Source organism: Haemorhous mexicanus, chromosome 15 (assembly GCF_027477595.1).
Source record: "Haemorhous mexicanus isolate bHaeMex1 chromosome 15, bHaeMex1.pri, whole genome shotgun sequence".
Taxonomy (NCBI): domain Eukaryota; kingdom Metazoa; phylum Chordata; class Aves; order Passeriformes; family Fringillidae; genus Haemorhous; species Haemorhous mexicanus.
This window is the reverse complement of record NC_082355.1, coordinates 3,430,131-3,447,506: the sequence shown is the minus strand read 5'-3', so window position 1 is coordinate 3,447,506 and position 17,376 is coordinate 3,430,131. Positions and strand designations below refer to the sequence as shown.

Below are 17,376 nucleotides of genomic sequence, written 5' to 3'. Positions count from 1 at the left end.
TGATTGGCCGAAATGCCCGCTGGCTCCGCCCCCTCCTGATCCTATATATAGTGGGGCCGGGCTGGGCGGGGGCGGTGCCCGGGTTCGAGTCCCGCGTCGGCCCGCACCGCTCTGTTCCCGTCCGCTTCGCCGGGCCCCGCTGGCCGAGGGTGAGTCCGGGGAGCCGGGCCGTGGCGGGGGGCTCCGTCCTCTGCCGGAGGGATGGGGGCGTGAGGGGTGGAGGGCTGAGGCCTGAGGCCTGGCTTAAGGGGAAGGTGGGTGGTCAGGGTCGGGCCCTTTCGGGGCAGAGCCGGCGTCCCCGATCCGTCCCCGGCGGTGTGGGATGGGGAGGGGTCCCGAGGCCCCCCGCGGGTCAGGGTGGGGCTTCCCAACAATAAGCACAGCTGCTCAGCCTGTGCACGCTGGCGACCCCCGGTGCAGTCGGGCCCCGTCCCGCCGGGGAGGGGTGGGAGGTATCCTCCCGTTCCGGGCCGCCCCGTCCCGGCGCCTCACTGGGGCTTGCGCGGCTCCCGGGCGCCGGGAATGCCTGACACGCAGCTCTTCCCCCGGCCCTCCCGAGCGGGGAGCGGGCTGGTGTCGTCTTACACGCCTTATATAGACCGCACCGGCCCGGGGAGAGCGGGGGCACGCTGGCCCCCGGCCCTGCGGCCGGCCCGTGCGAGGCGTGGGGAGCCCCGCAGCCGGCCCTGTCCCCCCTCGGGAGGAAGGTCCTGGGGCCGTTCGCAGGGGTCTGGCGGCTTCTTCCAGGTAAAAGGTAACAAGAGGCTGGCGCTGGCCCGTCTGTCCGGAGTCTTGGCCGGCTGACAGCTGTCAGGCAGGGGAGCGCCGGGATTCCCTCCTGCCGAAGCCCCGGAGATGGGCTCGCTCCCAGGGAGCATCTGCTGGGCCGGCTGCCGGAGCGCTAGCCCGGCAGCTCTGCCAGCGCCTCGGGTGGCATCACGCAGCTCCTGTGCTGCTGCTGCTAATTCATCCGGCAAAAATGCTTCTGGTTCCTATCGTTCTGTACCTGCTGTTGCTCCTCTGTGGTCTGAACAGCCTTGCCTCTCAGCAGCAGAAGTTCCTAGGGTGCTGCAAAGGAGAGCACATCTCAGGTTTGGGAACAGAGCAGAGCCCACAGACACTCCACTGTGGGTGGCGGCAGGGCTGTGCCTGGCTCCCTGGCACTAGTCAGTGTCAGTGTTAGCCTGGGCCCCTCAGCTCTGACGTTGCTGGAGGAGATGGTGATGGATTTGGGGTGCGTCTCTAACCACAATGTAGGATGGTAAGGGTGGAGTTACAGCTGGAAATGTGACCTGCCTCCAGTCCTACCCTGCCAGGCACCGAGCCCTCTCCTCGCATGCTATCCCTGCATTGTTTCCACATTCCCTAACACTGGGATCGCACCCTCTTCTCTTGTAGAGATGGGCGACATGGAGTCCTACAAGGTGATGCTGAATGGGCCAGCACCCTGGGGCTTCAGGCTGCAGGGAGGGAAGGATTTCAGCATGCCGCTCTCCATCTCCAGGGTAAGAGAAACTAAGGCTGGTGACACCCATCCTTCCTCCTGCCTCTGTGGGAGGGAGGCCACAGTGGCTGAGGCAGAGCCGTACGGGGGATTTGGATGAGATGGGGCCCCGGGAATGCTGCATCCTGCCCTGCCTAGCTCCACATAGCCTCCTTGGTCCCTTATCAGCTGCAGCCCAGCACGGGGGTGTTCCGGGCAGAGAGCTGCAGGCAGAAACACGAAATTCTGCACAGCCTCTGCAGAGGGGGGCAGGGGAGGCCCCTTCCGGAGTGTTCCCACCACAGCAGGAGGGGATCTGCTCTCTGAGATGTGGGACTGGCTTCCTGGTCTGCACCCTATCACTGGGCTTGGCATCCCCGGACCGAGCCAGTGCCCTTCTGCCCTCCTTTCCACAGCACAGCTCCCAGCTCTGTGCCTGAGGTCTCTCCTGAAATGGGCATGGAGAGGAGGAAGCTGCACTGCTGCCTGCACAGGGATGTGACTCTCTCCACTAAACTCTCCCATTTCTCTAGTGAGAGCCATTGTGCCATAGCTAATTGTGCCGTGGCCGCTGGTTTGAGTCTCTCCCGTTGTGATGTTCCCGGGTTTGACCCTTTCTGTGTGCAGGTCCCCGTCCCTGGGCGGGTGCTGGCCACAGCTTTGGCCACGCAATTGCCTTATAAGCCTTGGAATGTGCCTGCATCGCCTGCGCCGCTGGCGCTGGGGCAGCTGGCACGGACGCTGCTTCAAAAAGGACAGCTTTGCTTGTGGCATCGAGTGCTGCGTGGGGACCTGCCCCTGGCACGAGCCGGGCACTGCACACCTGCCCCAGAGGGCACAGATCTCCACAGCATCCCGGCATGGAGCACGGACCCTGAGGGCACTGTGTGAGGCTGGAGTCGCCTGTGCCGCTGCCCTGGGGCCTGCTGATCTCTGCTGAGCACGCAGAGACAGATTCAGCGAGTTTATTCTCTAAAAAATGTTTCTCTTGGCTGCGAGCCAGTTCTTAACAAAGGGTCTGGTTGGATGGAGGAGCCTCCCAGAGCCTGGGGCAGGGGCCTCGTGAAGCAGTTCTTGGTGAGGCTTGGGCAGTGCTGCCGTCCTGGGCAGGGCAGGAGCAGCAAGGACATTCCCTGGGGATGCAGCCAGCTTTGGGGCTCTCTGGTGAGGCTGGGCTGCATGGCAGTGTGGTGTGCTCTGATGGGAAAGTGTGAGCCTGTGCTGCTCTGCACTCCAGAGGCATCCCCAGACCCAGAACATGCTGCTGTCCTTGGCCACTACTTCCCGTGAGCTGGCCCTGCCACAGCAGGCTGGAAGGAAGCATCCTGCCCTGGCTTTGTGGGCTGCAGTGGGGCCCTGCTCTGCAGGTCTGCAAGGGTGCACAGCACAGGACAACTGTGCTGGTGTGTCCATTGGCTTGGCTTTCAGCTGTGTCCATCGCTGTGGCACTCCTGGGTGAGCAGTGAGGCTGTTTCAGCTCACTGATCATACAAAAGAGGTGCCACCATGGCCCTCTGACATGTACCTCCTGTGGCACAGGGCTCTTCTAGGCTGCTGGCACCCTGGCTAGGCAGGCTGTAAACCATGATCCCTGTGCTGGAGCTGGGATAGGGACTGCAGTCTGGATAGCTGGATGCTGCGTGGCACATCCTGGCATCTGCCAGCTGGGAAAGAGGAGAGACACTTGGGTGCTACTGGTGGGAAAGCACTGAGGGGGGGCTCTGTCCTGGATGCCTCTGGACAGGGCAGTAGGTGAGCACCTGGATGTGGTGATGGAGGTGTGGGGAACAAAAGACTGGGTGGAGAGGGGAGGAAGGAAGCCCTGGTTAGCGGGTCTGGCTGGGAAGTAGGAGGGCTGGCACTGCCATGGCTTCTGGCTGTGCTGGCACCTGTCGAAGGGGTTTCCTGCACGTTGGCATGGAGGGGGACGGGAAGTGCTGACCAGGCTGGGTGAGGCTTCATGACGCAGCCTGACGTGCTCTCCCCTTCCTGGGCAGTCGTGTGAAAACCTCTCCCAACTCCTGCTCCTGCCTCCAAACCCATGCAGCTGCCCCGTGCCTTCCCCAGCCCTCCAGGGCAGCAAGCTGGGGCTTGCAGCAGCATGGCCAGGAGCTGGGGGCATCACTGCTGCTGAGGACACCCTCCTGTGCCAGGCTGGAGGAATGGGAGGGCAGTGTGGGGATACGGGGTGGGAGTACCCATGTCCTGCTGGGAATAGCAGTGGGATGCAGGTTTAGCTGGGCCACATCCAGTCTATATGTGGTGTTTGACCTTGCATGGAGGGCTGGTGTTGGCCTAGAGTAGGGATATGTGACTCCAGGGTGAGCTGGGTTCTGCAAGGAGGGGCCGGGACTCTGTGGCAAGGATTTTTCAGCCCTCTGACAGTGCTGGGAATCTGGCTCGCTCCTTTTATGTTCATGTCGAACAGGACTTGAGGAAATACTTGGTCTGGGTCCAAGCGCCTCGAGTTCTTCCATGCTGGAGGAGCAGGAATGGCTGCAGCCTGCCCACGTCTGTCTGTCTGTCAGTGCCTGAGAGCTGTGTGCAGTGCTCTGGGCCCTGCTCGCCTCTGGCTGTGCATCCCTGGTGGGAGGAGAGGGCAGCCTCCACTTCCCAGCACGGGGCTGACGTTCAGCCATGCCATGGAGCCATAGCAGGGCCAAGGCGCACCCCTGGCACCGTGGCCAGGGGAAGGGAAGTTTGTGGCTGTACTCCCGGCTGTCCCAGCGGGATGATGGGGGCGGGTGTCTCCCTGCCCCGGCAGGGCTCCTGCTCCTCTGTGGGAATGAGGTAATGTCTGTGCCTGGTGGGAACGGGACGGGAGTGCAGGCTGGGGGAGTGCCCGAGGGGTGCCTCCCCTGTCCTTCCCCACCCCAGGCGAAGGGCTGGACATGCCTGTGGTTTGCAGTGAGATGTGGGCTGCCCAGGGGGCCCTGACTCACTGTGCTCTCTTCCTGCCCTGGGACCACAGGGGTGACTCCAGGGGGTGGCTGGGCTTCGAGGCTGAGGCAGCGCTGCCTCCGTGTTTGGCGTCACGGCAATGAGGCCCTGGGGTACTGGCAGGGTCCCCAGGCATGCCAGAGGGCAAGGGCTGGGCAGTGCCCTGGAGAAGTGCTTTGCCTTCTGCTGCTGCCAAGGGGAAGAGGCTGCTCTGGGCCCATGCACTGGGAAATGGGGAGTAATCTGGGGGTCCCCGCTTTCCCCTGGGTCAGATCTGTGTGGTGTCCTGTGCTGGGCTGGGGATCCTGGGCCTTGGAAGGCCCCTGCCCTCATGAGGATGTCCCTCTCCTCCCATGTCACTGCTTGACTGTTCCAGCTCTCCCTAACTCTGTCTGTCCTGCAGCTGACTCTGGGTGGGAAGGCAGCCCAGGCCGGCGTGGGAGTGGGCGACTGGGTGCTGTACATCGACGGGGAGAGCACCAGTGCCATGACACACATCGAGGCCCAGAATAGGATCCGTGCCTGTGGGGACAGGCTCTGCCTCACCTTGAGCAGGTAGGAATCGTAGGTCCCTCAAACATGGGGCTCTGGTATGCCTGGAGTGTAATCAGGGCCCTCTGCCCAGTGCCACCTTCTGGTATCACTATCTCCCAGCATCACTGCTCCTTACTTAGAGCCTGGAAGTCCCTGGCTCTGTCGAAGGGCTCCGCTTGCCTGGATAGGGCTTAACCTGACTGCAAGCCACAGGGCAGTGCCAGCTGGCCATGTTTCCCCTCAGCTGGGTGCTGCATCCCTGGGGTACCGGCATGCTGATGGTGTCTGGACCAGCTCCAGTACCTGCCCATCTGTGTTCTCTCTTGCAGAGCCCAGAACCAGCTGGGGAAGCCGCAGAAGGTACGTGTTGCTCCTGGTGCCGCAGTGGCAGCTCAGCCTCATCTCAGGGGAAGGGAATCTCAGTGTAGTGAAACAAATGGACTTTGCTCTTGGGGCTTTTAGGGGGCTGTGGTGTATTTGAAGGTCTAGAAAGCCCAGCTGAAGGAGCAGCTCTGACCTCTGACACTGTGGAGGATCAGAGGGACCAGGACCTGCAAGTAGGCTCCTGAGCCCAGATTGTCTGTGCCCCTGCTGGTGCTGGGTGTGGGCAGGGATGCAGAGGGGCCAGCACAGGGGAGGAGGCTGGGCAGGTGCAGCACCATGTTTGCTAGTGCTGGGGAGTGCCCTGGCACAGGGAGGCAGGGCTGGGGCTGGTAACTGGTGGCTCCTGGGCAGAAGCCACCTGCATGTGTTCAGCTTTGTGCCGTGGGACAGTTGCAGTTGGCGTGTGTGCATGCACTGCCCTGCCACGGACAGCAGCGAGTGTCCGGGGCACCTACTAATCTTCAAATGACCCTCAGGCTGGGTTTGTGACCTGCTGTCTCTGGGCCAGGTGCCCGGTGGAGCGAGTGCCAGCCTGGCAGAGCCTGGTCTCCAAGGTGCACGTGCTGTCCGGCTTTCCTCCCTGGCTGCCTGCTGCGCTGCCTGGCCCAGGGCTGCCCCTTGCATGCTGCTTGACGTGTGAGCCCGTGTCTGTGTGTTTTGTCTCGCTCAGGACTCACTCCCCTGCTCTGAACCCCTGAAATATAACTTCGCTCCCAGCACCGCCCTCAACAAAACAGCCCGGCCCTTCGGGGCCAGCTCACCTCCGAACCCACGGCCCGGGCTGGTGACGAAACCCGTGACGTACGCGCCCCTGGCGCCCGCCTGCACCCCCCAGCACAACGGGTATGTTGCTGTCCATCCTGCTCCCTGAGGATCGGGGGGAGCCTGCTGCCCCGCCCTGCTGCGCCTTGCATGCCAGGCACCCTGGGTGGGAGCGGGTGACAGTGCCCGTGCCGGAGCAACCGGTGGCTGGTGCTGAGGTGGCACAACAGAGCTGTCTCACACGGGGACACACAGCCACGCTCGTGCCGGGCCCTTGCTCGGGGACATGTCAGCCTGTGGGGGCTCCTGCCAGGCTTGACATGGTGGCTGTAGCAGGACACTGGCTGGCATCTGCAGTGGCAGGGAAACGGTGGCTGGCTGTGACCACTGGCTGGTGCCTGCCTGGGGAAGTCCTGCCGTTCCCCTGGCTGCAGGAAGGGGCTGGGCAGAGTGATGGCCTCCATCCCTGCCACACTGTTCCCCAGTTCTGCTGCATATGTGCAGCAGCTGCTGGTCCCTGCTCCTCCTGCCAGAGCTGCCGTAGTGCCCAGGAGCTGGGCAACAGGGTAGGATGTGGCACTGACTACCCTGGGCATCCAGGCCTGTTCTAGGGGCTGAGAGAGCATAGTCTGGTCCACTGGCATCTGCCCCTGTGTTCCAGTGTGCTCTCAGCCCTGGGTGAGCTGGGTGTGAGACTCAGAGATAGGGGGCTAATGCAGGCCATAGGTGAGCTCTGGAAACTTCTTGGGTGCTGTAGGTCTAATTTCACTTTCCTTTTTCTTTCTTTCTCTTCTCCCTTTCTCTTTCCCTCTCCCTACAGGTGCTGAGCCTTGACAAGTCAGTAAGCCTTTTACCTGCTCTCTCTATCTTCCCTGCATGCCTCTTCCCTGCCAGTGCCCTGTCCTTCAGGGCAGGGCCAGCCTGGGGATGGGCAGCAGGTGCTGCTCTGCCCATGTGGGTGGGTCACTGCTGGCACCAAGCTGTCCCCAGTGTAGAGGGGACAGCTGCCTGTCTGCCAGCTGCTGGGTCCCTGGAGTGTCCTTGTGTGATCCATTCCCTGTTCTCCAAGATGTGGCTGTGCTGGGCAAGGGCTGATGGGCTGTGCTGGGCACCGTGCCCACGGCCAGGTGCCACTGCCATAGACGGCTGTGGTGCAGCTTCCCTGATGGTGTTATTTGACCTTGGCTTATTCTTGCTCTGTCCTTTCTCCTTCTGGCCCTTGTGGTCAGTTTCAAATCGCCAGGAATGGTGGTGGTCATTCCAGAGTCAGTCCTTCACAGGCCCAGCCTTTGTGAGGGAGAAGTTGTGGGGTGGGGAGTAAGACAAGGTGTGACATCTCTGGTACTGGTGTGCTGTGATTCTGTGCTGGGGAAGGCAGGGGACCACCCCAGGAGATCTGTCAGATTTGACAGATGGCTCTCACTCGCAGGCAGCCCCCACAGCTGCTGGAGCCCCCCAGCACCCCTGTGTGTGACCCTGTGAAGCTGCGGATGTTAGAGGACATTGACGACTCAAAGCCCCCCAGCTGGACCTCCCAGTCCCGTTCCTTCCGCAAACTGTCCCGCCTGGTGGGCGCAGACGCCAGTGAGTTCCCACGGGGCCTGGCACTGCCTGACTGCCCAGCTTTGCTGGGGAAACTGGAGCTGGATAAAGGCTTTGGTGCCTCATGGAGTGTTGGTTGTGGCCCTGTGGGGCAGCTAAGCCAGGCAGAGCTGCCTGGGGCTGTGTGGGCTCGTGGTGGTGCGGCTGGGCTGGGGCTGTGCTCTGCCCCATGGCCAGGCAGGGCTGTGTGTTGGGACAGGTGGGCAGTGGGAGGAGAGGGCCCTTTCCTGTTCCTTTCCCTTCTTGCTGTCTCTGGGCCTCAGTTGCTGCAGACTGACTCCATCTCCCCCTTTCTCTCCTGCTGTGCTCAGTGGAGGATGGTGAGGACGAGCTTGTTAAAAAGCCCAGGTAAGGGGAGCGTGTGCTGGAGCAGCAGCAGGAGCTACAAGGTGCCCAGCCCAGGCTCAGCCCACACACCTGGTTCTCTCTTGCTGCTTGCAGTCACTCAGGGGAAGCTCTTTGCTCTGTTGCTGTTTTTTCTCTCCATCTCCAAGAGTTGAGCTGTTGGTGGAGCTGCAGAACTCACCCCTCAGTGGGCACTGCCAGAGCTCAGCCATTGCTCTGGCCGTCACCTCAGGAGGGTCCTGCCGGGACACCCACCAGCCAGACAAGATGTACTGTGCTGGGTAGGACCTGCTGGGCACGCTGGCACCAAGCTGGGGAGGCCAAGCTCTGCCATTGTGAGGAAAAGAGATCTGAAGAAGGCTGGTGCACTGAGAACACTTTGCTGGGGGTATTGGGAGGTGCTAGGCAGCAGCTGGACAGTGTGCTGGGAGCCTGGCATGGGGCTGTGGGATGGCAGGGCAGAGCTGGCTGAGTGTCTCCGACTTCTCCCACTTCTGGAGTGCGTTTGTGAGGGATGGGCTGTGCCGTGGTCAAATACTGAGTGTTGTGCTACCGTTCTTTTCAACATCACAGGGATGCCCATGGGTCCAGCTGGGGCACAGTGGAGCAGTGGTGAGTGCCAGGGTCTGGTGAGGGCACATTTGGCAGCACTGCCCTGTGCTGAAGCAGGATCTGTGCTTGGTGCTTGCTGAAGTTTCTGCCCTCTGTCACTCACAGGCAGCCCCCACAGCCTCTGGGGCCCCCCAGCACCCCCGGGTGTGATCCTGGGAAGTTGAGGATGTTAGAGGATGCTGAGGACTGGCAGCCCCGCACCAGCACCTCCCAGTCCCGCTCCTTCCGCAAGCTGGCCCAGCTGACGGGCACAGATGGCAGTGAGTTCCCACAGGGCCTGGCACTGCCTGGGGATGTGGGACTGTTTTGGGGTAACCAGAAGTTGGGAGGAGCAGTGGGGTGATGTAGCACCTGGGATTGTTGGTTTTGGCCCACTTAACGCCCTGAGGGCAGCTGAGCCATCGAGATCTGCCCGGGGCTGTGTGTGGGCTTGTGGTGGTGCTGCTGGTCTGGGGTTGTCCTCTGCCCTGTGGCCAGACAGGGCTGTTGCAGTGGGGCCAGGCGAGTGGAGAGGTTGGTTTTCCTCCTTTCCCTTCCTGCTTTTCCTGGACCTTAGTTGCTGCAGACTGACTCCATCTCCCCCTTTCTCTCCTGCTGCACTCAGTGGAGGATGGTGAGGATGAATTTATTAAAAAGCCCAGGTAAGGGGATCATGTGCCAGGGCAACAGCAGGAGCCACAGGGTGCCCACCCTGGGCTCAGCCCACAAGGCTTGTTCTCTCTCACTGCTTGCAGTCACTCAGGGGAAGCTCTTTGCCCTGTTGCTGTTTCTTCTTTCTTCTCCTTATCCTCCACCCTCTATCCTGTCCTTTCCTTTTTCCTAGAGCCAAGCTGTTGGCAGAGCCACAGGCTCACCCCACAACAGGCACTGCCAGTGCTCAGCCACTGCTCTGTCACCTCAGGAGGGTCCTGCCCAGACACCCACCAGCCAGGCAGGCTGTCCCAGATGTGGTGTCCTCATGCTGGGTGTGCAGGCAGGACCTGCTGGGCACTGCTGGCACCAAGCTGGGGAGGCCAAGATGCAGCACAGTGTGCTGGACACAGTGGGCAGGGGTGGCTGGTGGCACTGACAGCACCTTGCTGGGGGTGTTGGGAGTTGCAGGGTAGGGAACTAGACCAGACCTGGGGCACAATGTCATATGGGGCCAGGGAATGGCTGCAAGACTGATCAGGAGTGAACACTGTCAACATTTCCACAAGGCTCGTGCGTCTCTGCGGCTGTGGATGTGTGTGGGGAGGGATGGGCTGGTCAAACACTGACTGCTGTGCCACCATTCTTTCTGATACCACAGGGATGCCCATGGGTCCAACTGGGGCACGGGGCAACATCGGTGAGTGCCAGGTTCTGGCAGAGGTGTTGGCATGTGCCAGGGCATCTTCAGGGATGCTTCCCTGTTCCAGAGCAGGGTCCAATCCTGGTGCTGAGCTCTTGCCCTCTGTCACTCACAGGCAGCCCCCGCAGGCTCTGGAGCCCCCCAGTGACACTGTGTGTGACCCTGTGAAGCTGCGGATGTTAGAGGACATTGTGGACTCAAAGCCCCACACCTGGACCTCCCAGTCCCGTTCCTTCCGCAAACTGGCCCGGCTGGTGGGAGCAAACAGCAGTGAGTTCCTGCAGAGCCTGGCACTGCCTGACTGCCCATGTGTGCCCAGCTTTGCTGGCACAGCTGGTAAAGGCTGTGGTGTGTTGTTACAGCAGGGCATTGGTTTTGGCCCCATTTAGGCCCTCTGTGGCATCTGAACCAGCAGGAGCTGCCCAGGGCTCGTGATGATGTGGCTGGGCTGGAGCTGTGCTCTGCCCTGTGGCCAGGCAGGGCTGTGTGTTGGGGCAGGGGGGCTGTGGGAGGAAAGGGCATTTTTCCTTCCTTTCCCTTCCCTTTCCTTCCTGTTGTGCCTGGGCCTCAGTTGCTGCAGACTGACTCCATCTCCCCCTCTCTCTTCTGGTGTCCTCAGTGGATGATGGTGAGGATGAGCCCGTTAAAAAGCCCAGGTAAGGGGCAGCAGCAGGAGCCATAAGGTGCCCATGCCAGGCTCAGCCCCCACAACCACTTCACCCTTGCTGCTTGCAGTCACTCTGGGGGTGTGCTTTGCACTGCTGGGAGTTCTCCCCTCCCTCTCTGTCCCCTCTCCCAGAATTGAGGTGTTTTCAGAGCTGCACAGTGGGCACTGCCAGCACTCAGCCACTGCTCTGACTGTCACCTCAGGAGGGTCCTGCCCCAGGCACCCACCTGGGTAGGGGTGGCTAGTGACAATCACAACACCTTGCTGGAGATGTTGGGAGGTGCTGGGCAGCAACTGGTCTTGGTGCTTTGTATCCAGTGCATCTGTGGAGCAGCTGCAAGGCTGCTGGTCAGTATTTCCATGTGGCTCGTGCCTCCATGGGGCTGTGGGTGCATATTGCAGGCATGGTCAAACAGTGACTGTTGTGCTGCTGTTTTTTCCAATGTCACAGGGATTCCCATGGGTCCATCTGGGGCATAGTGGAGCAGCGGTGAGTGCCACAGTCCGGCAGAGGTGTTGCCATGTGCCAGGTCACCTTTGGCAGCACTGCCCTGTGCTGCAGTGTTGGGCAGGATCTGTGCTTTGTGTTGGCTGAGCTCCTGCCCTCTGTCACTCACAGGGAGCCTCTGGAGTCCCCCAGCACCCCTGGGTGTGATCCTGGGAAGCTGCGACTGATGGAGGACGCTGAGGGCTGGCAGCCCCGCACCGGCACCTCCCAGTCCCGCTCCTTCCGCAGACTGGCCCAGCTGACGGGCACAGATGAGAGTGAGTCCCCACAGGGCCTGCCACTGCCTGGGGATGTGGGACTGTTTTGGTATAGCCAGAAGCTGGGAGAGGCAATAGTGTGATGTGGCATCAGGAGTTTGATTTTGGCCCCAGGTCACCCCTGGAGGGCAGCTGAGCCAGCGGGAGCTGCCTGGGGCTGTGTGAGGGCTGGTGGTGCTGCTGGTCTGGGGCCATGTTCTGCCCCATGGCCAAGCAGGTCTGTGTGATGGGGTGAGGGGATGGTGGGTGGGGAGGCTGGTTTTCCTCCTTTCCTTTCCTGCTTTTCCTGGGCATCAGTCACTGCAGACTGATGCCATCTCCCACTTTCTCTCCTGCTGCAGTGGAGGATGGTGAGGATGAGATTGTTAAAAAGCCCAGGTAAGGGAGCATGTGCTGAGGCTGCATGTCCCAGGTATCTGGGCACTGCTGGCTCTGAGCTGGAGATGCTGAGCTGCACCTTAGCCTTTTGGGCGTACAAGGAGTGGAGGAGGCCGATGGCACTGGGAGAACCTGGCTATTGGATGTTGGGAGGTGCTGGGAGTGCCTGCACCTGGGGCACATTGTCCTGTGAGCCTGGTGTGGCAGAGCTGGGTGAGTGCTGCTGGCTCATTTCCCCTCAGCATCACTACTTCTCATGACTCTGGGCAAACGCTTTGCCCTGTTGTGGATTCTTCTCTCCCTCTTTGTCCTCTCCCAGAGCTGAGGTGGTGGTGGAGCTGCAGAGCCCACCCTGTGCTCACCCCACAACAGGCACTCCCAGTGCTCAGCCACTGCTTTGACCTTCACCTTGGGAGGTTCCTGCCTGGATACCCACTGGCCAGGCAGTTTGTCCCCAAATGGGTGTGCAGGCAAGACTAACTGGGCACTGCTGGCACCAAGCTGGGGAGGTTAATACGCAGCACAATGTGTAGGGATGGCTGGTGACACAACACTCTGCTGGGCATTTCTGGAGTCACAGGGCAGGCACTGTACCTGGGGCACGATATCATGTTGGGTCATGGAATGGCTGCAAGGCTGGTCAGGAGTGAATGCTGTCAGCATTTCCACGAGATTTTTGTATCTCTGAGGTTGTGGATGCATATGTAAAGCATGGGCTGAGCCATGGATCAGCCACTGACTGCTGTGCCACCATTTTTTCTGATGCCACAGGGATGCCCATGGGTCCAGCTGGGGCACGGTGGAGCAGCGGTGAGTGCCAGGGTCTGGCAGGGATGTTGCCATGTGCCAGAGCACCTTTTGGAGTTCTTCCCTGTTCCAGAGCAGGGTCTGTGCTTTGTGCTGGCTGAGCTCCTGCCCTCTGTCACTCACAGACAGCCCCCGCAGCCTCTGGAGCCCCCCAGCACCCCCGGGTGCAACCCCGGGAAGCTGCGACTGATGGAGGACGCTGAGGACTGGCAGCCCCGCACCGGGACCTCCCAGTCCCGCACCTTCCGCAGACTGGCCCAGCTGACGGGCACAGATGAGAGTGAGTCCCCACAGGGCCTGCCACTGCCCGGGGGTGCTGGACTCTCCCTGGGCTGCCAGGGTCTGGCAGAATCTGGAGTGACACTGGAGTGTTAGTTTTGGCCCCATGTGATCCCTGTGGGGTGGCTGTGTCAGTGGGAGCTGGTGGGGCTGTGCGTGGTCTCATGGTGGTGACACCAGTCTGGGGTCTTGGTCTGCCCTATGGCTGGGCAGGGCTTTGTTTTGGGGCAGGGGTTGGTGGGAGGAGAGGTTGGTTTTCCTCTTTCCCCCCTTTCCCCCCTCGTTGTGCCTGGGCCTCTGTCTGTGAGGACTGACTGTTTCCTCCTTTCTCTCCTGCTGCGCTCAGTGGAGGATCATGATGATGTGTTTGTTAGAAAGCCCAGGTAAGGGGAGTGTGTGGCAGCAGGAGCTGGGGGGCTGCACGTCCTGGGCAGAACCCCTTGGGCATTGCTGCCCCTCAGCTGGGAATGCTGAGCTGCGCCGTAGTGCCCCAGAAATGGTGGGCTGGGAGTGGCTGATGGCACTGGCCAAATCTCAATGGGTTGTGATATTTGGGCAGCATCTGGACCTGGGCACAGTGTCCTGCAAGCCTGGCGTGGGGCTGCTGGGCGGCCGAGCTCGTGGATGTCACTAGCTTGTTCCTTGTTCTGTGCAGCCAGGCAGGGGGGTGGACAGCACCCCGTTTTTTGCCTTTACCTGTCTGTAAAACCTCCTGTCCTGGTGCCATGGCCCTTGGGTACCAGCTCTGCCCAGTTTGCTCTGACACAAATAAAAGCTGGATTTGTTGCCATCTCCTTTTTGAATTTGTCTTGGAGAAGCACAGAGCCACTGGCTCTCCCTCTCTCCTTGTCCCCCTTCTTTCATTGGGCTGTGCCTCTTTAGCCCTGGCTTGCCCTGCCTGTTCCCAGCACTGCTGAGCTGGACCCTGGGGTTGCCTGCATCAGGCCATGTCCAGGTCCCCCCCTGCACCCCAATGAGACTGGGGATGATCATCACATATTAGTAGGCAGACAAAGTCTGTGTGGTCCCTGGGATCCCTGGTCAGTCTGGAGAAGCCCAGAACCTTCCCTCCTGCCACTCCCCAGACCACCACAGTGGGTACCAGAGACCCTGGGGGTGCTGTGTCTTGGCAGGACTGAAGGCCCTTGGCTCAGTACCTCATCACTAAACCAGTTACTGCTGGGCATGGGGGCTTGGCCATCTCCCTCCTGCTTGTTGGGGTGGGGAGCCCTGCCTGCACCCCCTGGGCAGTGGGGGCGAGCAGGGCAGGCTGGATTAACTGCTTGTTCTGTAGCCAGGTCTCCGTGCCGGACCCGTCCCCAGGAGCAACGATGAAGTCTGAGCCCGGACTGGGTGAGCAAAACATCTCTGGGCTTTTTGGGGAGGGGCTGCCAAGGGATCAGGAGCATTCTCCTTAAGACTTGTGTGTGTTTGTGTGTGTGTGCAGCCCCCAGGACCCCCAGTGCCACCCCCAGCCCCACCAGCCGCCCACCCTGGGCTGTGGACCCCTCGTTTGCCGAGCGCTACGCCCCGGACAAGACGAGCACGGTGGTGAGCAAGCACAGCCAGCCGGCCACGCCCACCCCCATGCAGAACCGCAGCTCCATCGTGCAGGCGGCCCAGCAAGCCCCCGAGGGGCCCGGCCGCACCCCCCTCTGCTACAAGTGCAACAAGGTCATCAGGTGAGCCCCGGCTGCCACCACTGCCACGCCACCCTCCTGAGCCCCGGCGTGGCTGACGTGGCTCTGTCCTGCCACAGGGGACGGTACCTCGTGGCGCTGGGACATTATTACCACCCCGAGGAGTTCATCTGCTGCCAGTGCAGGAAGGTGCTGGATGAGGGCGGCTTCTTTGAGGAGAAAGGCTCCATCTTCTGCCCCAAGTGCTACGACACGCGCTACGCACCCAGCTGCGCCAAGTGCAAGAAGAAGATCACTGGGGTGAGTGTCCCGCAGCCTGCCCTCCATCTCCTGTCCTTGTCCTCTGCTTTGAGTGCCTGGCTCTGTCCCTTCCCACCTTGGTCCATCTCAGGGGTTTCCTTGTCCCTTCCTGCCCTTGGTGGTCCTGCCCCTGGCTGACAGTGGCTCCCCTCCAGGAGGTGATGCACGCACTGAAGATGACCTGGCACGTGCAGTGCTTCACCTGCAACGCCTGCAAAACTCCCATCCGCAACCGAGCCTTCTACATGGAGGAGGGACAGCCCTACTGCGAGAGAGGTAAGACCCAGGGACCCCATGTGTCACCTCACGTGGCCCTGGGTCGCCACTGGGATTCAGTAGCTGCACACAGGGCTGGGGGCATGAGCTGCCCTGCTCTACAGGGCTCCCCCTGGGCTGTGGGGAGCACGGAGACCCCAGTCCCACAGCCCTGAGCGCTCTATCCTGGTTCTCCCTTGCTGCAGGGTAGTGCCATGCTCCTGTGTTGCCATGGCAATGAGGGAGGATGTACATCAAAGCTACTGCTGCATCCTGGGAGATGAGGTTCTCCTCCTCCCCTTGGAGCCCTGTGGTGGCCGAGGCACCCTGCACCTTTCCTGGGTGTCTGGGGCATTATCTCACCTGGATGGGGGCTGACAGAGTTGTCCCCAGGCTGTGCCTGAGGGACCCCGGCTGAGCTGCAGCCCTGCTCCTTGGGGATGAGCAGCTGTAGTGCATGGAAGTGCTGACCTGTGCTCTGCCTTTCCTCACAGACTATGAGAAGATGTTTGGCACCAAGTGCCGTGGCTGTGACTTCAAGATCGATGCTGGGGACCGATTCCTGGAGGCGCTGGGGTTCAGCTGGCATGACACTTGCTTTGTCTGTGCGGTGAGTAGTGGGCCTCCCTCCCCGACTGTTCCAGGGCCTGTCCCTCTCCCTGAGAGTCCTGCTCTGGGTGGGGTACACCAGCAGCACAAGGGACCTGCTGCCACAAGATTTTTCCCACTTGCCTCCATTCTGGGAGCTTGGGACTCTGCTCTGAGCCTTCTGGTGCCTGGCAGTGTCCCAGACCCATGTGGAGGTCCCTGTATGACACCAGTTCTGGGCTGTGGAGGGTCCAGAGGCTGACTCAGCCCCCCAACCTGACCACCTGCACTCTCCTCCCCAGATCTGCCAGACCAACCTGGAAGGGAAGACGTTCTACTCTAAGAAGGACAAGCCGCTGTGCAAGAGCCATGCTTTCTCCCATGTGTGAGGGGTGGGAATCCAGCTGTGCCCACACATGTCCCGGCCCTGCATGCTCCTCTCCCCCTGCCCTGCTGGCCCCAGGGAGCCAGGCTGGGCCCTTGGCCCTTTCCCTTGCTCCTGCATCTTTCCTGGCAGCTCCTGGCTCAACTCCAGCCAGATACAGTGCTGGGTCCAGAGCCTTTTATAGCTGGGTGGTTTCTTACATGCTTCTCAACTGGCCCTAGGAGCCCTAGGAATGGGATGCTGCATGGATCTCCTGCCCCTGAGCCACACAGCATGGTGGGCACAACCATGCTGAGGCTGGAATTGGAGAGGGTCTGCCGCAGCTGGGCTGCTCCCTTGCTGCCTGGCAGCTCAGTGCTGGGGCAGCAATACTCCTTACATATCCCTCCCTGAGTGGGTGAGGACCAGCTCCTGTCTCACTCTCCCCAGCCTTCCCTGCTGTGTGCTTGGGGCTGGAGACCCTGCCCTGACAACCCAACAGGCACCCCTCAAACTGCTGCGGTGGTTTCCTGCCCCAGTTGCATTCCGGGGGTGTCTGCCCCTCATGCTCCCCACCCTTCTGGCCCACTGCTCCCCTGGGGCTGGCATCACCCCCAGCCCAGCGTGGCCCAGCTGTGGGCTGGCAGCGTGTGCTGATGGCCAGCCCAGCCAGGCGGCTGCTCCTGCAAGGCTTGGGCACAGCTTCCTACCAAAGAGCTCTCTGCCACTGCCATCCTGGGGCCACCGATGCCTCCCCCCAAACCACACCCTCCGGTCGGGCTGCCCTGATGTAGCCACGGTGCTTTTAGTGCCTTTAATAAACACGTCTCTGCAAGTGCTGCCTGTCTCCAGGCCAGTGGTTTTGCCGAGTGAGGTGCGGCCGGCTGGGAAGGTCATGCTCTGCCCTCATCCCGCTCCCTCTGGGGCCTGACTCAGCTCCTTCCAGCTTTCCAGGGAAGCTCTTTGCCTCAGATTTCTCCTCCTCTGCCCGCGTCAGCCCAGGCTTGACCCCTTGTGTCGACTGGGTCGTCCCTCTTGTAGTAGGCAGGACTGCTGATGGAGACAGTGACTAATCTGGAGGGCAAAATGGGGCAAGGAGAGATGGGGAAGGGGTCAAACCTTAGTGGGGGTCCCTGTATGCCTGGCAGTGGTCTCTCTCTACTGTAGAGGTGTTAAGGAGCCGTGGGGCACGAATGGGCCACGTGCACCAGCTCTGGGCGTTCTCCACCGTGGAGCGGCCAAGCGCTCACTCACGCGATGCAGCTGCCGTCCCCAAGGACAGGGGTGAGGCCACACCAGTACCTCCAGCTGGAACAGGCTGGAGGGCAGCGGGTGTGG

General features: G+C 61.3%; 1 protein-coding gene across 5 annotated transcripts; it reads left to right on the top strand.

Annotated features, from left to right (window-relative positions):
• The first annotated feature begins 40 nt into the window (after window positions 1-40).
• PDLIM7 (PDZ and LIM domain 7) lies at window positions 41-16,877 on the top strand. 5 transcript variants are annotated; one of them, XM_059860419.1, is made up of 25 exons: window positions 41-149; window positions 1,399-1,505; window positions 4,827-4,978; window positions 5,287-5,317; window positions 6,924-6,940; window positions 7,533-7,687; window positions 8,017-8,053; window positions 8,624-8,662; window positions 8,768-8,922; window positions 9,267-9,303; window positions 9,954-9,992; window positions 10,111-10,265; window positions 10,615-10,651; window positions 11,114-11,152; window positions 11,282-11,427; window positions 11,769-11,805; window positions 12,577-12,615; window positions 12,738-12,892; window positions 13,238-13,274; window positions 14,186-14,244; window positions 14,339-14,573; window positions 14,651-14,831; window positions 14,987-15,107; window positions 15,581-15,696; window positions 15,977-16,877. In XM_059860419.1, exons 2-25 carry the CDS (start codon window positions 1,401-1,403, stop codon window positions 16,061-16,063), a joined length of 2,211 nt encoding a protein of 736 aa, XP_059716402.1. In that variant the 5' UTR covers window positions 41-149; window positions 1,399-1,400; the 3' UTR covers window positions 16,064-16,877. The 5 variants fall into 5 exon arrangements, with proteins under 5 accessions (XP_059716402.1, XP_059716403.1, XP_059716405.1 ...); XM_059860420.1 differs by lacking the exons at window positions 6,924-6,940; window positions 7,533-7,687; window positions 8,017-8,053; ... (2 more) ...; window positions 9,267-9,303; window positions 9,954-9,992 and adding an exon at window positions 6,012-6,184; XM_059860422.1 differs by lacking the exons at window positions 7,533-7,687; window positions 8,017-8,053; window positions 8,624-8,662; ... (9 more) ...; window positions 12,738-12,892; window positions 13,238-13,274 and having other exon boundaries at window positions 42-149.
• The last annotated feature ends 499 nt before the right edge of the window (window positions 16,878-17,376 follow it).

Bases quoted from the DNA above. Each gene is read 5' to 3' on its own strand.
- PDLIM7 (XM_059860419.1), top strand. From the start codon at position 1,401: ATGGGCGACATGGAGTCCTACAAGGTGATGCTGAATGGGCCAGCACCC. The intron at 9,304-9,953 runs GTAAGGGGATCA...CTGATACCACAG, and splicing joins GAATTTATTAAAAAGCCCAG to GGATGCCCATGGGTCCAACT. The intron at 13,275-14,185 runs GTAAGGGGAGTG...CTTGTTCTGTAG, and splicing joins GTGTTTGTTAGAAAGCCCAG to CCAGGTCTCCGTGCCGGACC.